Source organism: Sander lucioperca, chromosome 19 (genome assembly GCF_008315115.2).
Source record: "Sander lucioperca isolate FBNREF2018 chromosome 19, SLUC_FBN_1.2, whole genome shotgun sequence".
In the NCBI taxonomy this organism is placed as follows: Eukaryota; Metazoa; Chordata; class Actinopteri; order Perciformes; family Percidae; genus Sander; species Sander lucioperca.
Window position 1 is genome coordinate 7,534,874 of NC_050191.1, and position 21,732 is coordinate 7,556,605.

The 21,732-nt window shown below is 39.4% G+C and overlaps 4 protein-coding genes across 6 annotated transcripts; all 4 read left to right on the forward strand.

Annotated features, from left to right (window-relative positions):
- cx34.5 (connexin 34.5) lies at positions 1-4,504 on the forward strand. Of its 2 annotated transcripts, none has more exons than XM_031322597.2 (4): positions 1-181; positions 1,245-1,397; positions 1,652-1,837; positions 3,566-4,504. In XM_031322597.2, the coding sequence occupies exons 2-4, from the start codon at positions 1,269-1,271 to the stop codon at positions 4,172-4,174; spliced, it is 924 nt and encodes a 307-aa protein (XP_031178457.1). In that variant the 5' UTR covers positions 1-181; positions 1,245-1,268; the 3' UTR covers positions 4,175-4,504. The 2 variants fall into 2 exon arrangements, with proteins under 2 accessions (XP_031178457.1, XP_031178456.1); XM_031322596.2 differs by having other exon boundaries at positions 1-162; positions 1,244-1,397.
- A 1,768-nt stretch (positions 4,505-6,272) lies between these two features.
- On the forward strand, positions 6,273-8,519 carry cx32.3 (connexin 32.3). Its single transcript, XM_031321715.1, has 2 exons — positions 6,273-6,387; positions 7,155-8,519. The coding sequence occupies exon 2, from the start codon at positions 7,182-7,184 to the stop codon at positions 8,007-8,009; it is 828 nt and encodes a 275-aa protein (XP_031177575.1). The 5' UTR covers positions 6,273-6,387; positions 7,155-7,181; the 3' UTR covers positions 8,010-8,519.
- Positions 8,520-9,669: 1,150 nt separating this feature from the next.
- Positions 9,670-13,255, forward strand: LOC116066007 (gap junction Cx32.2 protein-like). Of its 2 annotated transcripts, XM_031321719.2 has the most exons (3): positions 9,670-9,851; positions 11,262-11,400; positions 12,007-13,255. In XM_031321719.2, exons 2-3 carry the CDS (start codon positions 11,272-11,274, stop codon positions 12,649-12,651), a joined length of 774 nt encoding a protein of 257 aa, XP_031177579.1. In that variant the 5' UTR covers positions 9,670-9,851; positions 11,262-11,271; the 3' UTR covers positions 12,652-13,255. The 2 variants fall into 2 exon arrangements, with proteins under 2 accessions (XP_031177579.1, XP_031177577.1); XM_031321717.2 differs by lacking the exon at positions 9,670-9,851 and having other exon boundaries at positions 11,230-11,400.
- Positions 13,256-14,451: 1,196 nt separating this feature from the next.
- Positions 14,452-20,267, forward strand: c19h1orf198 (chromosome 19 C1orf198 homolog). The gene is made up of 6 exons (XM_031321713.2): positions 14,452-14,815; positions 15,221-15,271; positions 15,772-15,897; positions 16,305-16,472; positions 17,062-17,403; positions 18,780-20,267. The coding sequence occupies exons 1-6, from the start codon at positions 14,498-14,500 to the stop codon at positions 18,834-18,836; spliced, it is 1,062 nt and encodes a 353-aa protein (XP_031177573.1). The 5' UTR covers positions 14,452-14,497; the 3' UTR covers positions 18,837-20,267.
- The last annotated feature ends 1,465 nt before the right edge of the window (positions 20,268-21,732 follow it).

Sequence of the window (21,732 nt, forward strand, 5' to 3'; positions counted from 1 at the left end):
CCAGCCGCTTGGATTCAGTGTTAGGACTGGAGGTTTGTTGTTGTGGTTAGGATGGTGTCCTTCCAGATAAGACGCAAAAGGAACAATGAAAGGATAGCTTGTTCTTCATATCTCTTTTTGTCGTCCTCCTGAGACATAGCTCTCTTCATCTACCTTTTTTCTCCGTAGATTTTTACAACTGGTAAGTTCTTTTTTTTTTTTTTAAATAACATATCTGTTCTCTCTGATTTTACCTTGTGAAAAAGGGTAACTGATGATGTACTGTACATCGACTGGGAAAAAATTTTAGATTTGGATTTATTTTGGAATATGTTAGTGTTATGCAATACTACTGCAAAACTATGTAATATTTGTACTACCATGTACCATTTGAAAAAAAGATGAATATGCATGACATTTGTACATTTGGCAGACGTACACACCATAACGAGAAGCTCCAAAAGTGGAGCTGGGTAGTGGATATGGCCGCCGTAAGAAGTTACATTCTCAAACTTTCGTTTGAGAAAATAATAAAAAACATGACTGTGACCATCTCAAGTCTATAAAATAAAACTCTTTACAGCTACCAAACAGTCAAACTGTGTATTTTTTTATGAGAATGTTTTTCAAAATATTATTTTGATTATTCAACAGACATTAACAAAAAAAAAAAAGAAACTTAAGGGGAAAAAGCCTTATACCATCAAATATCAATATATTCAGAATAAATGATTCACTAGGTAAAAGAAACTCTATAAAGAGAACATTTTTTAATGATTAGACTATAGATGTAGCAGCCTTACTTACTCAGGCAGGTCGATCTGTATTTTGTCAGTGGTTGAGCTCACATTCTTTGAAATAAGATTTGCGATGGTTGGTATTAACCAAGGTTAAGGTCTTGGTTTCCAGCAGATAAGTATGTTTTGGAGACTCGGAATCAGCAGCTCTGCCTTCTATCAGTAAACTCACAAGCCTGTGAGAAATGATAAAGTTCGGCCTTGTGAGAGAGTCTGCCTGTTCTGACTTTTACACCTACACTGATTTCTGTTTCACCTTTTGTATAACTGCAAATAACAGCTCCAATCAAAGGGTGTTACCCCATTGCTAATGATATAAAACCAGAATACAATTCTGTTTATAAAATGATCTCTTTTGGTCAACCAATAATAGTATATATATTTTTCATTTCGTGATGCAAGTTCATGTCACAGATTATCTGTCTGCGAGTCATAATGGATCATTTTCACATTCTTCTCCACACACAGAAAGCAGGACAACTGGCGACTAAAATGGGTGAATGGGATCTGCTGGGCCGACTGCTGGATAAAGTGCAGAGCAACTCCACGGTGATCGGCAAGGTCTGGCTCACCGTGCTCTTTGTCTTCCGCATCCTGGTCCTGCGCGCCGGTGCTGAGAAGGTCTGGTCATATGTTTACCATTTCAAACACACTTCACAGGGTGCCCAGGAATAGCCACAATGTAGGGATTGGGAATGTCTTAAAACTGATTGTGTGGTGAGAAAGAAGTGCTCAAAAAGACAGAAATGCCAATAAGCACTTTATTTTTTATGAATATTTTGAGGTACAGGGCAGTAACCATTGTCCCTACTACACTCTAAACATTCTGAAGTTTGTAGTATTATGTGTCATCTCTTTCTTCTAATCTTGTATAGGTGTGGGGCGATGAGCAGTCCAACTTTGTCTGCAACACTCAGCAGCCCGGCTGTGAGAACGTCTGCTACGACCTTGCCTTCCCCATCTCTCATATTCGCTTTTGGGTCCTTCAGATTATTGCTGTGGCGATTCCAAAGCTGCTATACCTTGGTCACGTCCTTCACGTGATCCACATTGAGAAGAAGGTGTGTCGCTGCAGTGAATGTAGTACGATAGCATTACTGGTTAATGCTTGATTTGACAGGTATGCCACACCTGTAGTGGCAGAAGCATGGGCCAGTAATGTAAACGTGTAGTGTCACTCAGTGCCAAACCCACAAAGAAGTATCACAAACTGCGCGAACGAACTTAGCTTATTTTAACTCACATATTTACTGTATGGTTGAGTCTAAGTGAGCCTTTCTCATCAATGCCCTTGGGCCCCGATCACACAGAGCGATGCCAGATGCTCCTTTTTGTTATTCTTGCTAGGCAACCATCGAATCACCTGTCCTTAGCCAACCGTTACTTTGCTGTGAAGTTAAATGATGTTGGGCGCCTTTTCGCTCTGAGTTGAAGTTTTGTCAATTCGAGGCGTTCAGTCCGCATTAACGCGAGGCGCCTAAAGCAGAAATAAGCAAGGCAAAAGCAGCAAGCAAAATGCTTCACTCTCACTGAAAACAATCTGATCGGCCTTAAGGCGCTGACACACCAGCCCGATAATCGTCCGTCGGACAGTCTGGCGAGGCCAGTGACTCGAGTCTGTTCGGTGTGTTCCGTGCCGTCGTCCGTCCGAGGGGCCGTCAGCCTTCATTTTAGCCGATTTGACATGTATAATTGGCGGGGTGGGCACTGCCGGCAGTCAAACTCAAATGTTGAGTGCTAACACGGAAACGGGGAGCAGAATGAGCGTGACTAGAGTCTCTCAAAATCTGACGAAAATCTTTTAAACTGACCTTTGTCGATCTGAAATGAAGACAGATTCAGCAACTGCATGGCTTATTTCTCGCTTAATATGTTTTCAGAAACACGTTTCGGTGAACTATTTTAGTCCAATATGAGATCGTATTCTGAACAAGCCGCCATGACAGTCTGGCTGTGAATTTCCGGAGAAACCAGACCCACGTGACGCGTTCGTCCAATCAGCTGCCGGTTTTCATTTTTTGGGCAACAAGACAGATTAGCGCCGCCTGCTGTTATGGAGATGTATTACGTCTCGTCGCTTTGGTGTGTTCCGAGGCACTTTATTGACCAACTCGGGGAGACTGATCAGTCCAACTGCCTTTTCTGTCAACGGTCGGCCGTCTGTTTGGTGTGTTAACTGCCATTAGGCAGCAGTTTCCAGTTTTTTTGCCCCCTCGGGCAAATGAATGATTAATGTAGCTTTAAATCGATACTTATCCCACATCTATCTTTTCAGCACCTAAAACTTACTTCTTGTGGGCTTTAAAGGTAGTTTGGTTATCAAAAACAGTGGATGTGGCTGCTCGACGCCAGTTGGTTTCAAAGAATCCCAATGATCAGAAGTTTTCATGGTAGAAATAAATCATCACTTCCATAAAAACTTCTAAAACTACTTTTCCAGCATGATCAACTTATCTGCTGATCCCCATATGCTTTTATTTTATATTATGCTCAAATGTTTGCCAAAATCTGGCTAAAAACACAACTTCCAGTGCTTCCAAGTTTCAAGGAGAAGATAGCACGACACGCAATAAGTGTTTAGCAATATTTTGACCTAGCTGTTTGGAACTAAGTGAGTCTATCTCTATCTCATACATTCCTGAACGTCACACTGCTGAACATAAGGTTGCATCCATCTTGCTTCCTTCACCTAATTATTTTCAATACATCTGCACTGCCTCTAAATCTGTATGCCTTTTTCAGATTACTGTAACATTTCTAACCCTGTTTCCTTGTTCTTCCAATCCAAGTTGAAGGAGAGGATAAAGAAGCATGCTGATTTTAGTGACCAGACCAGTCTCTTCCTAAGGAGGGCCTACAAAGTTCCCAAGTACACCAAGAGCACTGGCAAGATCCATATCCGCGGCCGTCTCCTTCGCAGTTATGTCCTCCATCTTGTGGCCAAGATTGCCCTGGAAGTTTTGTTCATCGTGGGTCAGTACTTTCTTTACGGCTTCACCCTCCAGACCCGCTACGTCTGCGAGCGCTTGCCTTGCCCTCACAAGGTGGACTGCTTCCTGTCCAGGCCTACAGAGAAGTCCGTCATCATCTGGTTCATGCTGGTGGCGGCGATTTTCTCCCTCGTCCTCAGCCTGGTTGAGCTCTTCTACCTGTGTGTCAAAGCTGTGAAGGAGTGCGTGACGAGGAGGCAGGACTACACCGTGACCCCTGTGACACCTCCACTTTCGGAAAGGAAAGCTTTTAAAAGCCGTGATGAGATGATCCAAAATTGTGTCAACCTGGAGCTAGAGCTCCATGGACGAAAGTTAGCGGCGAACGGGGCCATAGGCGGTGTCAGCGAAGATGCTAAGAACGTATCGTCTGAGAGCAACAACATGGGGGAGGAGGTCCACATCTGACGCATGGAGGCAGTGACGTGGCTTTTTACGTGTCCAATTCTCCTGAGTTTCAGGGTTTGTGTGCTTTGGCTTTTGGGGGGGGGTAGTAAATAAAGATGTAGGGAGGGGGAGTAGCCAGCTTCTGTAAACAGCACTCAGTCACACATGAAATGTTGCTTAAAATAACTTTTGGGACATAATACAAAAAAACCAAACCATATTTTCTTGCAGTTGACAGAGCTGTCATTTGTCACATTGTAGATTATTTTTTGATAGATTTTGCTAAGGGTACTTTCTTTTAGACAAAGTTGTAACCATTTTGATTCAATAAACCTCTCATATATATACTAATCTGTGTCTGAAGGGTTTTTCTATTGAGAACAGCCTCATCCATCCAAACCTCTGCATCTTATTAATCTATCATACTGTATATAAAGAGCTACAAATACCAACATGCATACATAGCATTTAATTAATTGTGTGCTGAAAGAATTATCTTTTAATGCAGTTTTACTCTTTGTAATCACTATTAGGCCACTGAGAATATGTGAAACAGCAGAACCTATTCAATTAAATATTTTGTTCCTTTTAAACATAGGCCACCCGGATACAATTTAATCCACAAAGCATTTGTTCATCAAAATATCAGAAAAAAAAAGTAACAAGTAAAGCAAATAGACATGTCTGGTATTGCTATTATTCAGAGTGTTTTCAAAGAAATAGTTTTAAACTAAGCCATTTTGGAAAATCCACTTAGCTTGGACTGTTAGCTAGGCTTAGCGGCAAGCATGGCTAGGCCTGTAACAATTATTACATAATTGTCTATAATTGTCAATTCTTTTACATAATCGCGGCTTCTTTGTTAAACCGCATTTAATTGCTAACATTAGCTAAGTTCTTAAGGCGTATGACTGGTAATTATTGTTTTTTTTGTTTAGATATGCCAAATTGTAATTATATACAGGTAAGTGATTATTGGTCAGACTATATATTTTTATTATTATTTCAATTGTTAGTTGTTGGCACTTGACCCTAAACACGTTCATAGCGACAAAAATGACAACGGGGGGGGACACAGTTAGAAAAAATGTTTTATGATAATATGAATGAGAATATGATGATATTTATTTTTGAATTTGACGAAAGACGAAAGAGACAATTATATCGTTTATCGCAATTATTTCGGAGACAATTAATTGTTAAGCAAAATACGGAATTGTTACAGCTCTAAGCATGGCTCTGTCCAAAGGTAACACAATTAGTCAACCAGCACATCTAAAGCTCAATAAGTTACTGGTTATATTTCAGATGGTTAACCCCAGTACAAAAACAAAAGTGTTACATAGTCCAGCTGTGCTTTTAGTGTGGCTCACTGTATGTGTGTGCTGCACTATTTCTCGGCCAGGTGTGACTCCCTACAGTCTGTGTTAGATGGATCTGTCTGATGAGCTGAACTGACTGGCTGTAGCTTCATATTTAACGTACTGTATAGACATGGGAGTGGTATCTAACTTAACATCTATCAGCAAAAAAAGAAGTGGGGTATTTCACTATATCTTTAACTATTCCTTTATGCATTTTATAGGTATTACTCCTACTTTTAGTCAGAACAATGACATATGGCATTTAAAATAAAACTGGTCCTTAATTTAGAGATTTTTTTTTTTTTTTGTCAAAATGGGTAATTTGGGACTTTTGGATGCAATGCTCACATTTTGTTGACATTGGCTCAAAATGAAGTAGGTAGAGGCATTCTGTTTTTACCAACAACAAACTATTTATTTATGACAAAGTCAATAAAGTCCTTCAGTGTGACTATATTAATTGGCTCCAGAAGATATAACTTAACTATTTACAACTATGCAGTTATCATTCATAACCCCAGTTAAGTTAAATACATGCAGAATATTGAAATATGTCCAGCAGTTTTATTCACCCTTGTTTTAGTTGTTAACACAATGGTTTTGTTCGGGTTTTGTTCATTTTCAAACATCCAAGGCCATTTAACTAAGATACTGAACACCTGTCAATTATTACACTTGTCTTCTCTAACATCAACTTTTTCCGCTCTCGTTTGCTGACAGGTACAACGTGACAGTTAAAGCCAGATGTGTGTTGTGCAATGTGATCCCTCATCAGCCCTGATGCTTCCCCAGCACAAAACTCCAAGGTCCAACTTCAGAGCGAGCGAACGGTCCCCGTCACAGGCAGTCCTTTACTGCCCAGGTCAGCAGGTAAGATGCAACGATTATTGTTCTCTGCTACAGTTAACTAATCATTTAACACAAAATATATATTTTGTGAGCTAATAATTGTAAGGAACACTATATAAAATGGAAATGTAGTAGTATTTTTTACTTTTATATATATATATATATTTGTAAGAAAAAGGTGGGTTTTTATTTTTACTTTTAAATGTTAATGACATTGTATTCTCTCTAGCGGAATTAATATTATTTACATGTAACTAATAATAGCATCAGATTGCTTTTCATGTTGCCATCAAGCTTTGCCACAAGACACATTTTTAACATGTTTTTTGTACAAATGTCATTATAATAGTGTTGGTGTACGCTTTTTAAAGTTATATTTACACAGAAAAAGCACATTTCAGTTTTTCTCTTCTATCTGAGTTTGATGTCTTTACCAGCCTACTACGACGGATTGGTTTAGTGCCACTGAGTCTTCCGTTCTTCCGTTCCAAATTCTCAGTAATGATTATTTTAGGAAAATATTGACCAAGTAGCTCAGGGTTTATGGGGCTCTGATATTGTCTTACTCATCAAGTAGCCAGGTTCAAGAACAGAACTTTTTTTTTTTTTTAAATAGAAATTAAAAAGAACAATGAGCACCTTTCTTTCAGCAGCAGCATATTGATCGAATACTCAGTTGTGGTTAATGTTTCCGTTAATAAGGCGTGTTGCGGGATCACTGCAAATTAAATTTCAAGTTTGTTTAATTTGTCAGCTGATAAGTATTTCCTTTTATCCGTTTGTCACAGATCAGTAACTGAACACAACCTATAAAGATGGGAGATTTTGGATTTCTGTCAGGCTTGCTGGACAAGGTCCAGTCCCACTCCACAGTTATTGGGAAGATCTGGATGAGCGTCCTCTTTCTGTTCCGGATCATGGTTTTGGGTGCAGGTGCTGAGAGTGTCTGGGGCGACGAGCAGTCGGGTTTCATCTGTAACACTCAGCAACCTGGTTGTGAGAACGTCTGCTACGATTGGACCTTCCCCATCTCGCACATTCGCTTCTGGGTCCTCCAGATCATCTTCGTCTCCACGCCAACGCTGGTCTACCTGGGCCATGCCGTGCACGTCCTCCACAAGGAGAACAAGATGAGGGAGCAGCTGTTGAGCCCCGGTGGGGTCCGCAAAATGCCCAAATACACGGACGAAAATGGAAAAGTGAAGATCAAGGGGAACCTGCTGGGGAGTTACCTGACCCAGCTCGTAGTCAAGATCATCATCGAGGCTGCCTTCATAGTCGGCCAGTACTACCTGTACGGTTTCATCATGGTCCCCATGTTCCCCTGCTCTAAGGCACCCTGTCCCTTCACTGTGGAGTGCTACATGTCCCGACCCACAGAGAAGACCATCTTTATCATCTTTATGCTGGTGGTGGCCTGCGTCTCTCTGTTTCTTAACTTCATCGAGGTGTTCTACCTGATTTGTACCAGGGTGAGATGTGGGTCCAGGCCTCACACTTACAAGACTACTGCCCAAAACCCTGCCAGTCTGTCAGATGCCAGGTGGCAGAACAAGGTCAACATAGAGCTAGAGAACAGCCAGAGTCTCGGTGGAAGCCTGGATGGGGCCAAAGAGGAGAAACGACCACTGAGTGGTCATTAAAAAACCACTGCTCTGATCATTATAATGTATTAAATGCTCGTTTCAGAATTCTTCCCCATGGTTCCTTGTTCAGATACATCTAAGAGACTGAAGTAAAGAGTTCTTACAATGTGGTGTAAAACTCATGACAGAACATCAAGGAGAAGCTTCATCACTGTGTAGTTAAGTCATATTCTTGCATAAATTGGCATGTTTTTAGGGCCACGTTGTTTGACTATTACATATATTTTGTACTTTTTAACTGAAAATCTAATGGAAAGCGTGCAATATTGATAATGTATTTATGTTCTTCAATACTCTATCTTAATCTATTAGTGAGCAGAGTTTTGTCTATGACCAGTTTTTGAATGTGTCCTGTAATATTGCCATGTTCATTATCCAGGACTTCAAATCATTTGCTCACTGAATGTTGATGATTGTGGTGAAATATTTGTTTCTACTGTATTTGGTAGAAGCATTTTTATGTGCTTTATTGTTTGAATAAATGATGAAAGTTGGATAAAAACAATGTTTCATGACTATATTCATTATTTTAAGCTGACAGGTATATACTTTACACACACACTTCGTACACTTCAAAGTCAAACACCTTACTTAAGAGTATGATTTACACTTATTTGGTAACGCTGTAGGGCTGCAACTAAGATTGTTTTCATTACTGATGAATCTACAGAATATGTTCTCAATTTAATGATTAAATGGTTGGTCCATAAATGTCAGCAAATTGTGAAAAATCTCCGTCATAGCATGCCAGAGCCCATGGTGACATTTTCAAATCTTTCAAATGTTGCTTGACCAACAGTCCAACACACAAAGCTATTCAGTTTAATATCACAGAAGGGTAAGAAAACCAGAAAATATTCACATTTTAAAAACTAAAACTGGGGATTTGTGTGTTCTATTTTTGCTTAAAAATTACTTTAACGATTAATCAATTTGCAACATTGCCCCAATTCATTGTCTGTGAGTCAGTAATTGATTAATCATTGCAATTGTATAATAGTTTCTGAAGAACAAGGAGTGGTTGATAGGGTGACAGGTATGAGTCGCCACCACTGATTGAAGAATAATGTGAATGAGTTCATATAAGGCTAAAGACATTTACATCAGATGGACAATATGTGTCACATAATAAGGGGACAAAATACATCAATAAAACCTGCAGGGATCACAAGGATGTGCTCAACATTTTGCAATTCAATAAAAATCCCTACAACAAAAGCATCTTTGTGGCGTTTGTAGTGTTAGATTTGCTCTGTTTGTCCAGACTTTGTGTAAATTATACAGCCTGAAAAACAACAAAAACCTTCTGTTGACACAGTCTCAATGTGACTGTTCAATCCTCACGTAGTATTCACTGCAGGGTTACTCGATTGCATAAGTAATATGTACAGGTGTTTAGTTATTGTGCCCGTGGCCTTTAGTCCCTGAAATTTCATCAAATACAAAATGTAAAAGGGGAGTAGTTTGGGGATTTTTTACCATTTACTGTGTTGGTGTATATAAACTATAAAATAGCATTAATACAAAAATCATACCATGATATTAGTGAACAAAGGCATAAAACAGCAGTAAAAAAAAAAATCATGAGCACAAGAATTTGGTTGGACTGTCAATCATTAACCTGTACAATCTTCATGTTCAGCCCAAAATTGTACCCTTGAGATTTATCATTTCCAGATATTGTGTCAACGTGACAGCTCAGTCTGTTGCGCAGTTTCATCTAATCTAAAGTTCAAGGTACCGTGAGCTGGTTTGGTTTGGCTCGCTGGACTCTCTATCATTCATCTCCAGCTGGTGACCGGTCTGTTTGTCTGCACAGAAGCCTTTTAAATTCAAAAGGTAAGGTGTACAATTACTTTTTTTTTTTTATTGTTGGTCAATTTTGCTGCACAATATACAAAATGTAATTAAATGTTTTGGTATTACTTTTGTAATGGTATTACTTTTGTAATAATATATAATACACACAACCTCCCCCACAAAAGGTACATTTTGATGGATATAGGCATTTATTATTATGAGTGTGTTCTTACTTTAGTTTATTAAAAGTTTTATTTATCACTTTGGCATAGTGTTGTAAGCTAATAGAAGTGTTGAGTGTTATCTGTATTATCTACGTATTTCCACATTTTCTTGGAGTTCAGAACTTTTAGCAATGCTTAGATATGGCAAATTTCATTTTAACTTTGACTAGATAAAGCCAAAGATGTGTACTTAGGATACACTACATCTGTGGAATAGAAATTCCTCTACTATCATTACATCTGGTCGCATTTAGTGAGATAACTTGAGATAAGTCTTCGTTATGTAATGGATTTTATAGCTCCCTGTTCTCCCACGTTCTCAACATACTACATGTATGGTTTTTACAACATGTGATTGTGTCTCCTAGGCTAAATAGACGTACTGCTGTTGTGGATGAGGTTTTACCCTTTATGTCAATCAGTAATCAGAAATCACAGCACAGTGCTATGTGCAAAAAAACTGAAGTGCTGGAGAATACAATATCAATAGTTAAATATACTCCAGAAATGACTTAAATAAATAACAATAAGATTAAAAATGAATTAAATTTTCACAAATTATGCTTCCGTTCTCAACAAATGGATAGCAATTTAATAATGTCCTATAACTTAACCAATGGTCTGCCAAAACCTTTGGAAACTATTGGGCAAATAATTGTGGGTAACTGAGTTTCCACTGTCTGTGGCTCAGGCGGTAGAGCGAGTCGTCCTATAACCAAAAGGTTGATGGTTCGATCCCTACCTCCGCATGTCCGCATGTTGAAGTATCCTTGAGTGAGACACTAAACCCCAAGTTGCTCCTGATGGCAGGCCAGCGCCTTGCATAGCAGCTCCGCCACCAGCGGTGTATGAATGTGTGTGTGAATGGGTGAATAAGAGGCAAATTGTAAAGCGCTTTGTTCCTGTAAGGTAAAAAAGCGCTATATAAATGCTGACCATTTACCATCTACTGCAACTCTGGTTTACTGAGTAGTTGCTATATAAGACTGTTTGAAGTTGGGGGTTTTGCATGTAATTGGTAAGCGTTCATGCTATTCAGTATTATATAACAACTAAATTATTTTTTACTGAACGTTTCTCGTCTGTCTCCATCTGACTGGAGTCTTCAGTTCGTAGATGCCTGGAATATCATAATTCACTTCAGCGATGATAAATGAGGGATTTTCAATTTATATAAAAAAATGTTTTGAGTAAATTAACATTTTTGTATGCTTTTCCTCATCAGATCAGAGACCATGGGAGAGTGGGGTTTTCTGTCCTCTCTACTGGACAAGGTCCAGTCCCACTCCACTGTCATTGGGAAGGTCTGGCTCAGTGTGCTCTTCATCTTCAGGATCATGATCCTTGGAGCTGGAGCAGAGAAGGTCTCGTACTGTTTGTTCATGATTTCTTTTTTATGGCCTTATACCATTATGATGAATCTTTGAATTACCTTTATGAGACTTAAAAGCTTTACGGTGAAATAACACTCTCTGGTGGCCAAAATGGAGGTCCACAGCTCCTGAGCAACTAATTTAGCTTGATAATAAATAATCAGGTTTATAACTATAATAAGACCTTTTTGTTGTATTGAAAAAAAATGTAGAGGCTATCCCAGCATGCATTGGGTGACTGAATATAAATCCTCTTTTTGCTAAATTAGCCTGCTTGCTTGTTAGAAACAAATAACTTAATTTTAAGTTATTTAACAAAAACTTGAACCATAACTTAAAATGCCACTGATTCTTGTACAGCCAGAACACAACAATTTATCTTCAAAATGCCATTTTGTAAATGGCTTGTTTGTTATTTAGGCATTATTACCACAAGTCTCCAATGCGCCTCCAAAATAACAGTAGTGGATGCTAGAAGATTTGTGCCATAAGCTAAAAAAAGAAAAGCAGCATCTATGTTAATAAAGATAACTTGGCACTCAGTTCTTTTGTTGTACATATATATAATTATATTGATTTCTCGTTTAAACATTACAGGTTTGGGGTGATGAACAGTCGAATATGATTTGCAACACCAAACAGCCTGGTTGCAAGAACGTCTGCTATGACCAAGCCTTCCCAATCTCACACATTCGGTTCTGGGTCCTCCAGATTATCTTTGTCTCGACACCAACACTGATCTACCTTGGTCACGTCCTCCACGTTATCCACAGAGAAGATAAGATAAGAGAATATATGAAGACCCACTCTAGGACTGAAAAACTTCCCAAGTACTCCGACGACAAAGGCCATGTCAAGATTAAAGGCGACCTGCTGGGAAACTACATGACCTCCATATTTTTCAGAATCCTTCTGGAGGTAGCGTTCATTGTTGGGCAGTATTATCTGTATGGGTTTGTCATGGTCCCAAGAGTCGTCTGCACCCGAGTCCCATGTCCCTTCACTGTAGAGTGCTACATGTCTCGACCCACAGAGAAGACCATCTTCATCCTCTTCATGCTTGTAGTGTCCTGCATCTCTGTTCTTCTCAACGTAGTAGAGATCTTCTACCTGTTGTGTACTCGCTCATGCAGACGAAAGTCTAAAACTACTGCTATTGACGTTCACCCGCGTTTAAACGGTGACAGTCTGATGAAAAGCGAGAAGCTTAGCCTCCATGACGCCAGCCACAGCACAGCCTGAAGAATGCCATTTAGATCCAATGTGCAAAATGTAAACAGTCACATAGTTACCAAAAAAACCGGAGGGCAAATAAAAATGTGACTGAAATGAGACCAGGGCCCACTTGTGTAAAACTACACTAACAGTTATTTATTTATGTGTTGCTTAACAATTCCTGAAAATTACACAAATTTGGAGACGTATATGTAGACTATTTATGAATCACAGATTCAACTATTTTAACATGCACAAGAACAATACAATATGGTACTGTATCACTGAAGCAACATTTGTTTTTCAGCTTTGTGGATTTATTTAGTTTTTTGCTTTGTGTTTTGTACTTACAACTACATATATTTAACCAATTTCCACTGGCTAAAAGCCATTTAGTAGTGCTACAAGCTTGGTTTGCTCTAAAGAAGTGTATAAGGGCTGTTAGTTTCTTCTATATTGTTAAACTTGCAGATGTGACTTTTAAGAACTGTAAATATTTTAAAAACAAATAATTCGCTTTTTTCATGTTTCGTATTTTAATATGACTGTCTGCGCCTTGTGTTTATAATTGATCGTTAAAAAAAGGTCCACTAATGTTAAATTAAAACATGCTTGAAGTTTACATTTCAAATGGCATCTCAGTTTTTGTTTCATGATCACCGTTTTTATATTCGTGATTTCTGTTTCTGGGTATGACTGAAATTACATTTAACGTAGGCCTACTATAAATCACTGACTTAGATACAGAAAAATATTGAAAATAACTTGTAAACTGTATTTGTTTAGTGTTCAAATAATCACATCAAAGGAGTAAAGACGAAATAGTCAGATGTATAATATAGATCAATATCACCAGAAAGTATTTTGTGGATTGTCTGTATATCTTTGCTGATCCAGTGAACTGTAACTTATGCAGTTAATGCATGTAACCTACAAGTAGCCTATCTCACAGGTCTGCAGCTCTGCTGATTACTACATTTTCTGGAAATTCATTCAAAGCACTGGAGTCTCCCATTGCAGGCATTTGAATGTTAGATTCCTTCCACCATGTCTGCTGGATACGCAACTGTTTGCTAACTTTGTTAGCCTTCTTAGCCAGAATAACTCTATAAAGAAATGTGTCAGTGTGTGTGACTGTTACCTTGCTGAAGAGTTCTGGTTGACTTTTTTCTTCAGAAAGGTTAACCTTCTCTTTGGCAAGTTCGCATTTTCAACATTCCTCCTACAATGTATCAAATTACCGTGTTTCGCTTAGCTAACCCACTGACTCACCTGCTCAGCACCAAACAGTTGGCATACACAGTTAGCAACTAGCTAGCTGGTGCCTGGGGGGAACATAGTGGAGCACATAGCAGTTAAAGAACCAGATAAACAGAGCTAGTTAACACTGAGTGAATGGACTTACATTCGCCAGGTGGCCAGGACTCCAAATTAATAATAATGTTTCATAACTGCTAAATAAGCAACGGTTTGCTATGTTAATGATGATATGTCGATGTTGCGTTCCCAACTTGTTTCCGCTGACCCCCAGTGGCAGACAATATGTTATTGCAGGTTTAAGTAGGCATACTGGACACCTCTGGGCGTCTATTCCACTATATACTGTGTCACTCCGACCGTTACTCCAAGATTAATTCAAAACACGAAGTAGAGGACAGAGACAAACAGTTAAATATTATAAAATATTATTTTGACCAGCACCAACCTGTGGTGCAGTTGCCACAATCTGACAAGACCACTAGATGGCGCCATTACACACCCAACGGAATTCCATCCATGTCATCTCGCCTGACGTCCCGCCCTCCGCCCACACAGCGATGAACACTAGCTAGTTTCCGTCACAATAACAACAGCTGGAAGCAGCTAGCTAAAGATGGCCGCCGCAACCATGGCGGGGCTCGACTATGGGCTCGACGCCCACAGGATGGAGGAAAAGAAGTTCGAATACTTCTCCTCTATCAACTCCATGGCAAAGAAAATAATGCAGGAGAGGGAGAAAATTAAAGCCAACCACGGCTCGTCCTGGGAGAAAATGACGCCGCAAGAGCAAGACAGCGCTATCGACAACGGGATGATGGATCCCCATATCAGAGCTCGATACGCCATGCACAGAGTTGACCGTGAAGAAGTGGTCTGTTACCCTAAACTGCTCATTCAGACGGGTCAGAAGATAGTTCATTTCGGGGAAGAGGTACTTAAACCACATTTGAATTGATATTAAATAGCTTTGTGAGTGTGTTTAGAGGTCAGGATAGCCTGTGTTGTCATGGGTGGTTGCTAACCCGCCACGTAGCCGTTGAAATATGTAGGTAAACGTCATAGTGGCTACCTGATACGTAACCTACTGTAGCTACGAATGAAATGTAGTCGCAACCACAAGAAATAGATTAATAGATCGAATTAGACCTAGTAGTGAAACAATACTTTCTGTTCGATAGAATTACAAAAAGCAAGGCCATAATCATGTGTTGAATATATGAATAAATAAAACATAATTTTGGTTAAATTTGGCTAGTATACAAAGTACATTCCTTTATTATTCAAGGAACACCCTTAGTGTGTTAGTTGAAATGTATACTGTTGTGTTTCTGTTTAGGATATCACCTGGCAAGATGAGCATTCTGCCCCTTTCTCGTGGGAAACAAAGGTAAATATATTCAGTATTATTCAATATTAAGTTTGAGTCTTACACAAAAAACATAGGGAAGAAATTTGGCACTATAGCTAATGTAGCACTGCAACTATTTTTGTCTATGTTGATTCATGTGTTGACTACTTTTTCATTAATAATTGTGTAAGCTAAAATGTCAGAAAATGGTAAGAATCACAAGCCAATGTGAAGTTTTCAAAACCATCTAACCAAAAACCAAATATTCAGTTTACAATGACATAAAACTGAAAATGATCAAATCCTCCCATTTAAAACATCAGTGACAATTTGTGGCATTGATTTACTTGATTATCATAATGGTCGGCAATTCCCTTGTCATTTCAGAAGTTAGGCGAAAGGTTAATTTCTATCCTTTCTTTAATATCTGCAATTACATTATCTGAATACTTGGTCCTTTTCTGTCTGAATTTTGCATGTAGAGTTGAGCTCAGTCAAGTCTTGGAGATATTGTTGTAAATGTTGCTCCCATCTTTCAGAGCCAGTTGGACTTTAGCTTGACATCAGGCCCTGCTGACCAGGGAATCTCAGCCTCGCAGGCAGAATCAAAGGCTGTAAAGGTACCTCATCCCAGCCAGCTTGCCAAGAGTACACCAGGAACCAAGGTATGATAAGGAGTGAACTGTGGTTGTTTTAATTTTTATATTTTGGTTGGAAAGGAAACCCTTATTCATCATGTTACTGTAAATGTAGTTTAAGTATTGACTTGGTATTATATACAGTACTCTCTCTAATCTCAGCATGCATCTTTACACTAAGATTGAAAGTACCAGTTTAGCTGTTAAGATGTTACCAAAAGTTCACTTAAAACATAAATATTTAGAGCAAAATGGCAGGTTTAATACAGTATTTGTCCCATAATAGCAGTCCGCTAGATCTATAAATTGTGCATTGTCGGCTTGTTAGAAGAGTATAAATCTCCGGTAGGAATTTAACCATGCAATTGTACGTTTTTATGAATACAGCCCTTAACCCTGGGACTTATTAAACATGTTGTTGTGCGATTGTGAAGGTGTCTGTAAGCGAGGGACGGAGACTAGAGGAAGAGTCGTCTTTCTGGAAGATCAGCGCCGAGAGGTCTAGGCTGGAGGGAGAGCAAGCCAACTTCCAGTCCCTAACCCCCAGCCAGATCAAATCCCTCGAGAAAGGAGAGAAATCCCTCCCCTCCTACCTCCGACAGGTAAGCACTGAAATCTACCAGCGTTTCTCGCTTTCTGGGGGGCGCTTTCAATTCAAGTAAAAGCTGCCAAAAGGTTTTGTTCATATATTTTGGCACAAGCATCGCATTGCTGGTCTGCATAGTTTCTAACAAACAACATATTGAGAGCAAGTTCCCACCCCAACACTTGTCACTTGTCTTGTCGAGAGCTGTGTATCCTGAAATAGAATGTAGCCTGAAGCTGCGATAGCTGGCATCTGTGAAGCCTCCACAGAGAAGCAGATGGTGAATGTAACCTATTTTCAGTCGATTTTCTGTCTCGATTGTTTTTGAATGTTCTACTTTGTTCTTCACATTTGTAGTTGTGATTTTGCATTGTCCAGCCTCATCAACCACCTACACACTGTACATGTAGCTTGCCATGATCATACAAGAAGCTTAAAGGCAATGTCAACAAATATACAACCACTGTTTCAGTGTCCGTTTCTGAACAATTTCAAAACCTTTGTTCTTTTTGTACCATTTTAGCTTAAGTTATCTTAAACGTGTATAATGCAAAAGAAACCTTAAAAATCTGATATTAACTGTAAATGTTATCATTTTCCTACAGGAGACCTCTGTCACCACCAAGGAGCCTGAGGCAGCAGACCCCCACCCTCCAGCTGCTTCCAGGTCCACCAAACAGCGAGCACCCAAACCTCCTGCTCCCCACCCCCCTATCCCTGTCTCTGTAAGCGCAACACCATCCATCTCCATTTCGTCAAGCCCATCACCACCTGTCAGCGTGTCGTCGTCCGTTGCGGGATGGGAGCGGTCTCAGAGCACCCTGCCATCGGTCAGCAACACCGTGGATGAAGTGTTCTCCACCAGCATGATGTCCAAGCCCTCCAACCACCCCACCAGTGTGGAGAAAGAGGAAGAAGGTTCTACCGCCAGCCCCACCTTTGCCCAGGTGAGTTCTGAAACAGATATTGTTTTTTAGAGTGACCTGAGCACAGTTTCTAAGTACATGATTTGCTCTGGATATTGTGAAATGCAGCAGTGATGGATTCAAAGCCAAAATCACATTCCACATTGCCATTCACCCGTGTTTAAACGGTGACAGTCTGATGAAAAGCAAGAAGCTTAGCCTCCATGACGCCAGCCACAGCACAGCCTGAAGAATGCCATTTAGATCCATGTGCAATGTGTAAACAGTCACATAGTTACTGAGAAAACAGGAGGGCAAATAAAAACGAGACTGAAATGAGACCAGGGCCCACATGTGTAAAACTACACTAAGAGTTATTTATGTGTTGCTTAACAATTCCTGAAAATTACACAAATTTGGAGACGTATATGTAGACTATTTATGAATCACAGATCAAATATTTTAATCACATTCCACATGTCTATAGAGAAAAGAACATACCCAGCTTCGATATCAGGATGTGGCCTGGAATGTAACATGCTTAAAGGTGCAACATTTGTTTGCGACAGTGGCGAGGAAAAACTCCCTTTTTAGTGAGAAACCTCAGGTGTTGAGGAAAACTACATGGGCCCATGTGGAGAAATGTAACTCCAGAGACCAGAAGCAAGTCATGCAGCACATTACTGAATCTTGTACTGTTATGTTAAGAGTGATGGATGGTTATTATGTGACCACTATGTTTCACTCAATTGCCAAAACACAGAGTAGAGCAGAAGCGTAACGCACCACTGTTTTAACTCCTTTTTACTCACTTGGTCTTGCGTGATTATATAAATCACTAATACACATTCTTTGACATTTCTTCACGGTCAGTAGGTGGATTTCATTACGGTAAAGCTTTTGAATTCTTGCTAAAGTCACGCATCCAACTATCACACAGTCCTCTTGTTGGTCTGATTTGCTTTTATACCACAAACTAACCACATCACAGTCCAATTGGAGCTGAACCGAACCAAACTTTTCAGCCTTTGTCCAGTTCCTTAGTTTGCGCCAGAGTTTGATTCACAGCTTTCCCACCAGCCTAAACAAACCAAACCGAGCGGGTTAAGCCTCCTAACAAAGACAAGCAAAAGCTTGAATACATAAGAAGGGAAAGAAATCGGAGAAATCTTGAGAGATGCAAATAAAAGAAAGATTCTAGTTAAATTAGCCGTAGGTGGGAGGAAGGCAATATACAGAAATAAAAATTGGGGCAAAATAATAGAATTTCAGCCAACACTGATACAATGAAAACAAGTCATTAAGTTCATATAATTCCTTCATATCATATACGAGTAAGAAATCCAACTATGAATACCAGTTGTTCCAAATGTGCTGACCGGTGTCTCTCTGTCTCTCCCGACCTCCCGTCCCCTCAGTTCAACACAAGCAACAACATCCTGAAGACTGGATTCGACTTCCTAGACAACTGGTAAACCACAGTCGGGACCAGTCACCGCTATCTATGAATGAATCATTCTCATCGTCACTCTAAAGAAGGACCACGCTGCCACGACCACAGACATCCACGTCTAGATTTAACAAACACCAGGCTTTAGAAATGACCACAATTATATTGTTGTAATTATCTTCAGTGGCTTCTTAAGACATTATCTCACTGCCTGTGTGCTGGTGTTCCCTCTCCATCTCTGATTTAGGTTTGAATCTCTTAGATGTCTTGCCAAACACCCCCTGCCCACTAAATGCTGAGTGAGCAGGGATTGTGCTCTGTGTCTGTGCATTCACACTGCAACAGCTTGGTTGGAAGATTACATAAGAGTATGGAACTGCATCAAAAATAAATGTCGTAAAGAAATTTAAGAGCTAGCTAGTCATCTTTTTACCCTGAAGTCTTTCAAATAAATGTTTTAAAAAGAAACAGGAAGGCTGGGGGATAAAGTAGTTTGGAAATCAAATGGTTTATTAGCCAACACCAATAAAAAGTTCAGTTGTGGACGCATTTTCTCAAACGACAAGTTTGTTAATTGGTCTACACATTAGCCAAGGGTTACCAGGGATATACCTGAATTACCAGGTAACTCTGATAACCCATTGATCCCGTTTTTTTTGTAATGTGAATGCACAGTAACGGTGTGACTTGGCTGCCTTTTACATGTATCTTTTAGACACTAATACAGCTAGCAAGGACATTTTTGTACCTTAAGCATGTCAAATCCCGCACTCATCCCATTTTCTATGTTTGTTTATTTCGCTCTTTAATGTGCTTTTATTTATACGTACCTATATATTCTTATAAACCTAAGAATTTTAGAGTTAACGTAGTGCTCAGTACTGCAGTCCTGGCCCACATAACGCAATTACTACAGACATCATTCCTACTGGTCATGGAATTTCCTGGAATATCAATGAACTGTTGACATATTTTCAGATGGGAAATATCATGGAATTTTACCATTTAGCAGAATGTATTTTCCAACTTTCACACACTCATTGAATTAGATGGTGTTTTTTTTAGCAAGTAGAAACCCAGCTGACAAAGCCATGGTAGTGCTCAAACTCATGGTGTGAATGTCCGGGCTGCCTGTTACAGATGTCATTTATGGATTTAGTGTCTCGCCAACACTTCCTCACCCTTTCCAACTGTCACCTTTGACCTCAAACTAGTGCTAAGCAAAGCAAAGTAGTGCATTTATAATGAAAATAAGACACATTCAAACGTTGTGTTTTAGATAAACGGGCAGGCATGTAGTGATTTGTACCACTCCTGTCATAGTTTACATGATTAGAGTACTATTTTACTGAATTTTATATTTATCTGCTGATTGTATCTTATGCTATACATGTATATTGCACTCATGCATTTTGAGGTCACAGATTGGAAGGAAGTAAATAAATAAGTCAACTCTTTCTTGTCTTTTTCTGTTTTCTGCAAAACAAAGGTTTTTTAATAGGACACAAACCCTATTCCTTTGTAATGTTGAGTACTATTTCCCAGCTTTTCCCCTCCCTTCTTGATCACACCCTCAAATTATATTGTCAAAATTTAATAAAGGCCACGTTAATAGTTTCTGCTGAATTCCTCCTGGGAGGGAAAGAGGAGGTTACTAGTAGGCGCGTTTGTTATGGTTACAAATGCAACATCGGTAGAAGATTGTTTGCGTTCTTGTTGACCTCCCTCTCAGCTCCATGACATCAATCCCTCCAGCTGTAATTTCTACCAGATCCAAAATGCCATCTAGCAGAGGAGGAGGGAAGGATGTCTGGTGCTCAGAGGAAACTTTGTGCTGTTCAGCTGAACAACACATTGGCCCAGTTTAGAATCACCAGACCTCATTCCACCATCTCCCTCCGGCACAAAGCAGCCACTCCACAGAGTGTATTTAAGGAAGGAAGAGCATATCTGTGTTTCATACATAATATGCGTTGTGAAGCCAGGGCTACCTGAGTTAAACCGACACGAAGTGGATTTTTTTAATGAATACCTGATGTGCTCCAATCCACCTGTGCTACTATTGATGTTATATAATTTTTTATTATGATGACTACAGGTTATGTAGTTTTCGTGTCGATGATTGTCTTAAGTACATTTTGCACTGTAAAACAAAGAAATTTGGTGAAATCAACTACAGCCTTTCAAAACCTTGACTATAACTGAAAAGTAAATGAGGAAATTTAAAGGATTTGTTCAAACATTTTCAAAACTAATGAATAAGTAGCAGGAGGCTGCAGCTATGTAGCTTAGCATAAAGACTGGAAAGTGGGAAGCAGCTAACCTAGCTTTGACCAAAGGTTAAAAAAAACCCAAACCAGCAGCACATCAAAAAAGAAGTTACTGCACCTGAAAAAAAAAAATAGTCTGACACATAAGCCTCATAAAACACTGTCGTTTTTAAACTTAGATTTTTGTACGAACAAGAAAAAAAACAAGATGTGACGTGTCACATCAGTTAGCTTTATAGGTTCAGGTAGGTGGTGTTTTAGATGGTGTCAGGCTAGTTGTTGTTTACCCCTGCTTCCAGTCTTTATGCTAAGCTAAGCTATTACCCAAAATGTTGAACTATATTCTTTTCACTTATCTGGATGTACATAACACAATCATAAAAAGTACTAAATATGAACATTTTTGGGACTTTAAACTGGTCAGAGAAGATATTAAACATCAGAACAAAATAACTATAAACAGATTCAATCTAAATACATCCTGTATCAGTGTTGTTCCTTAAGGTACTGTATGTTTGTGTTCATCATCCCTAGCTGAACTGAGGCACCTTTGTCCAGTCCAGCCGCCTCCCTGCAGCACTACCCAACACCTCCACACTCTGAAAGGCTGCTTTGTGTTCCCTCTCACCCAGAATTTTTTTTGCAACAAAT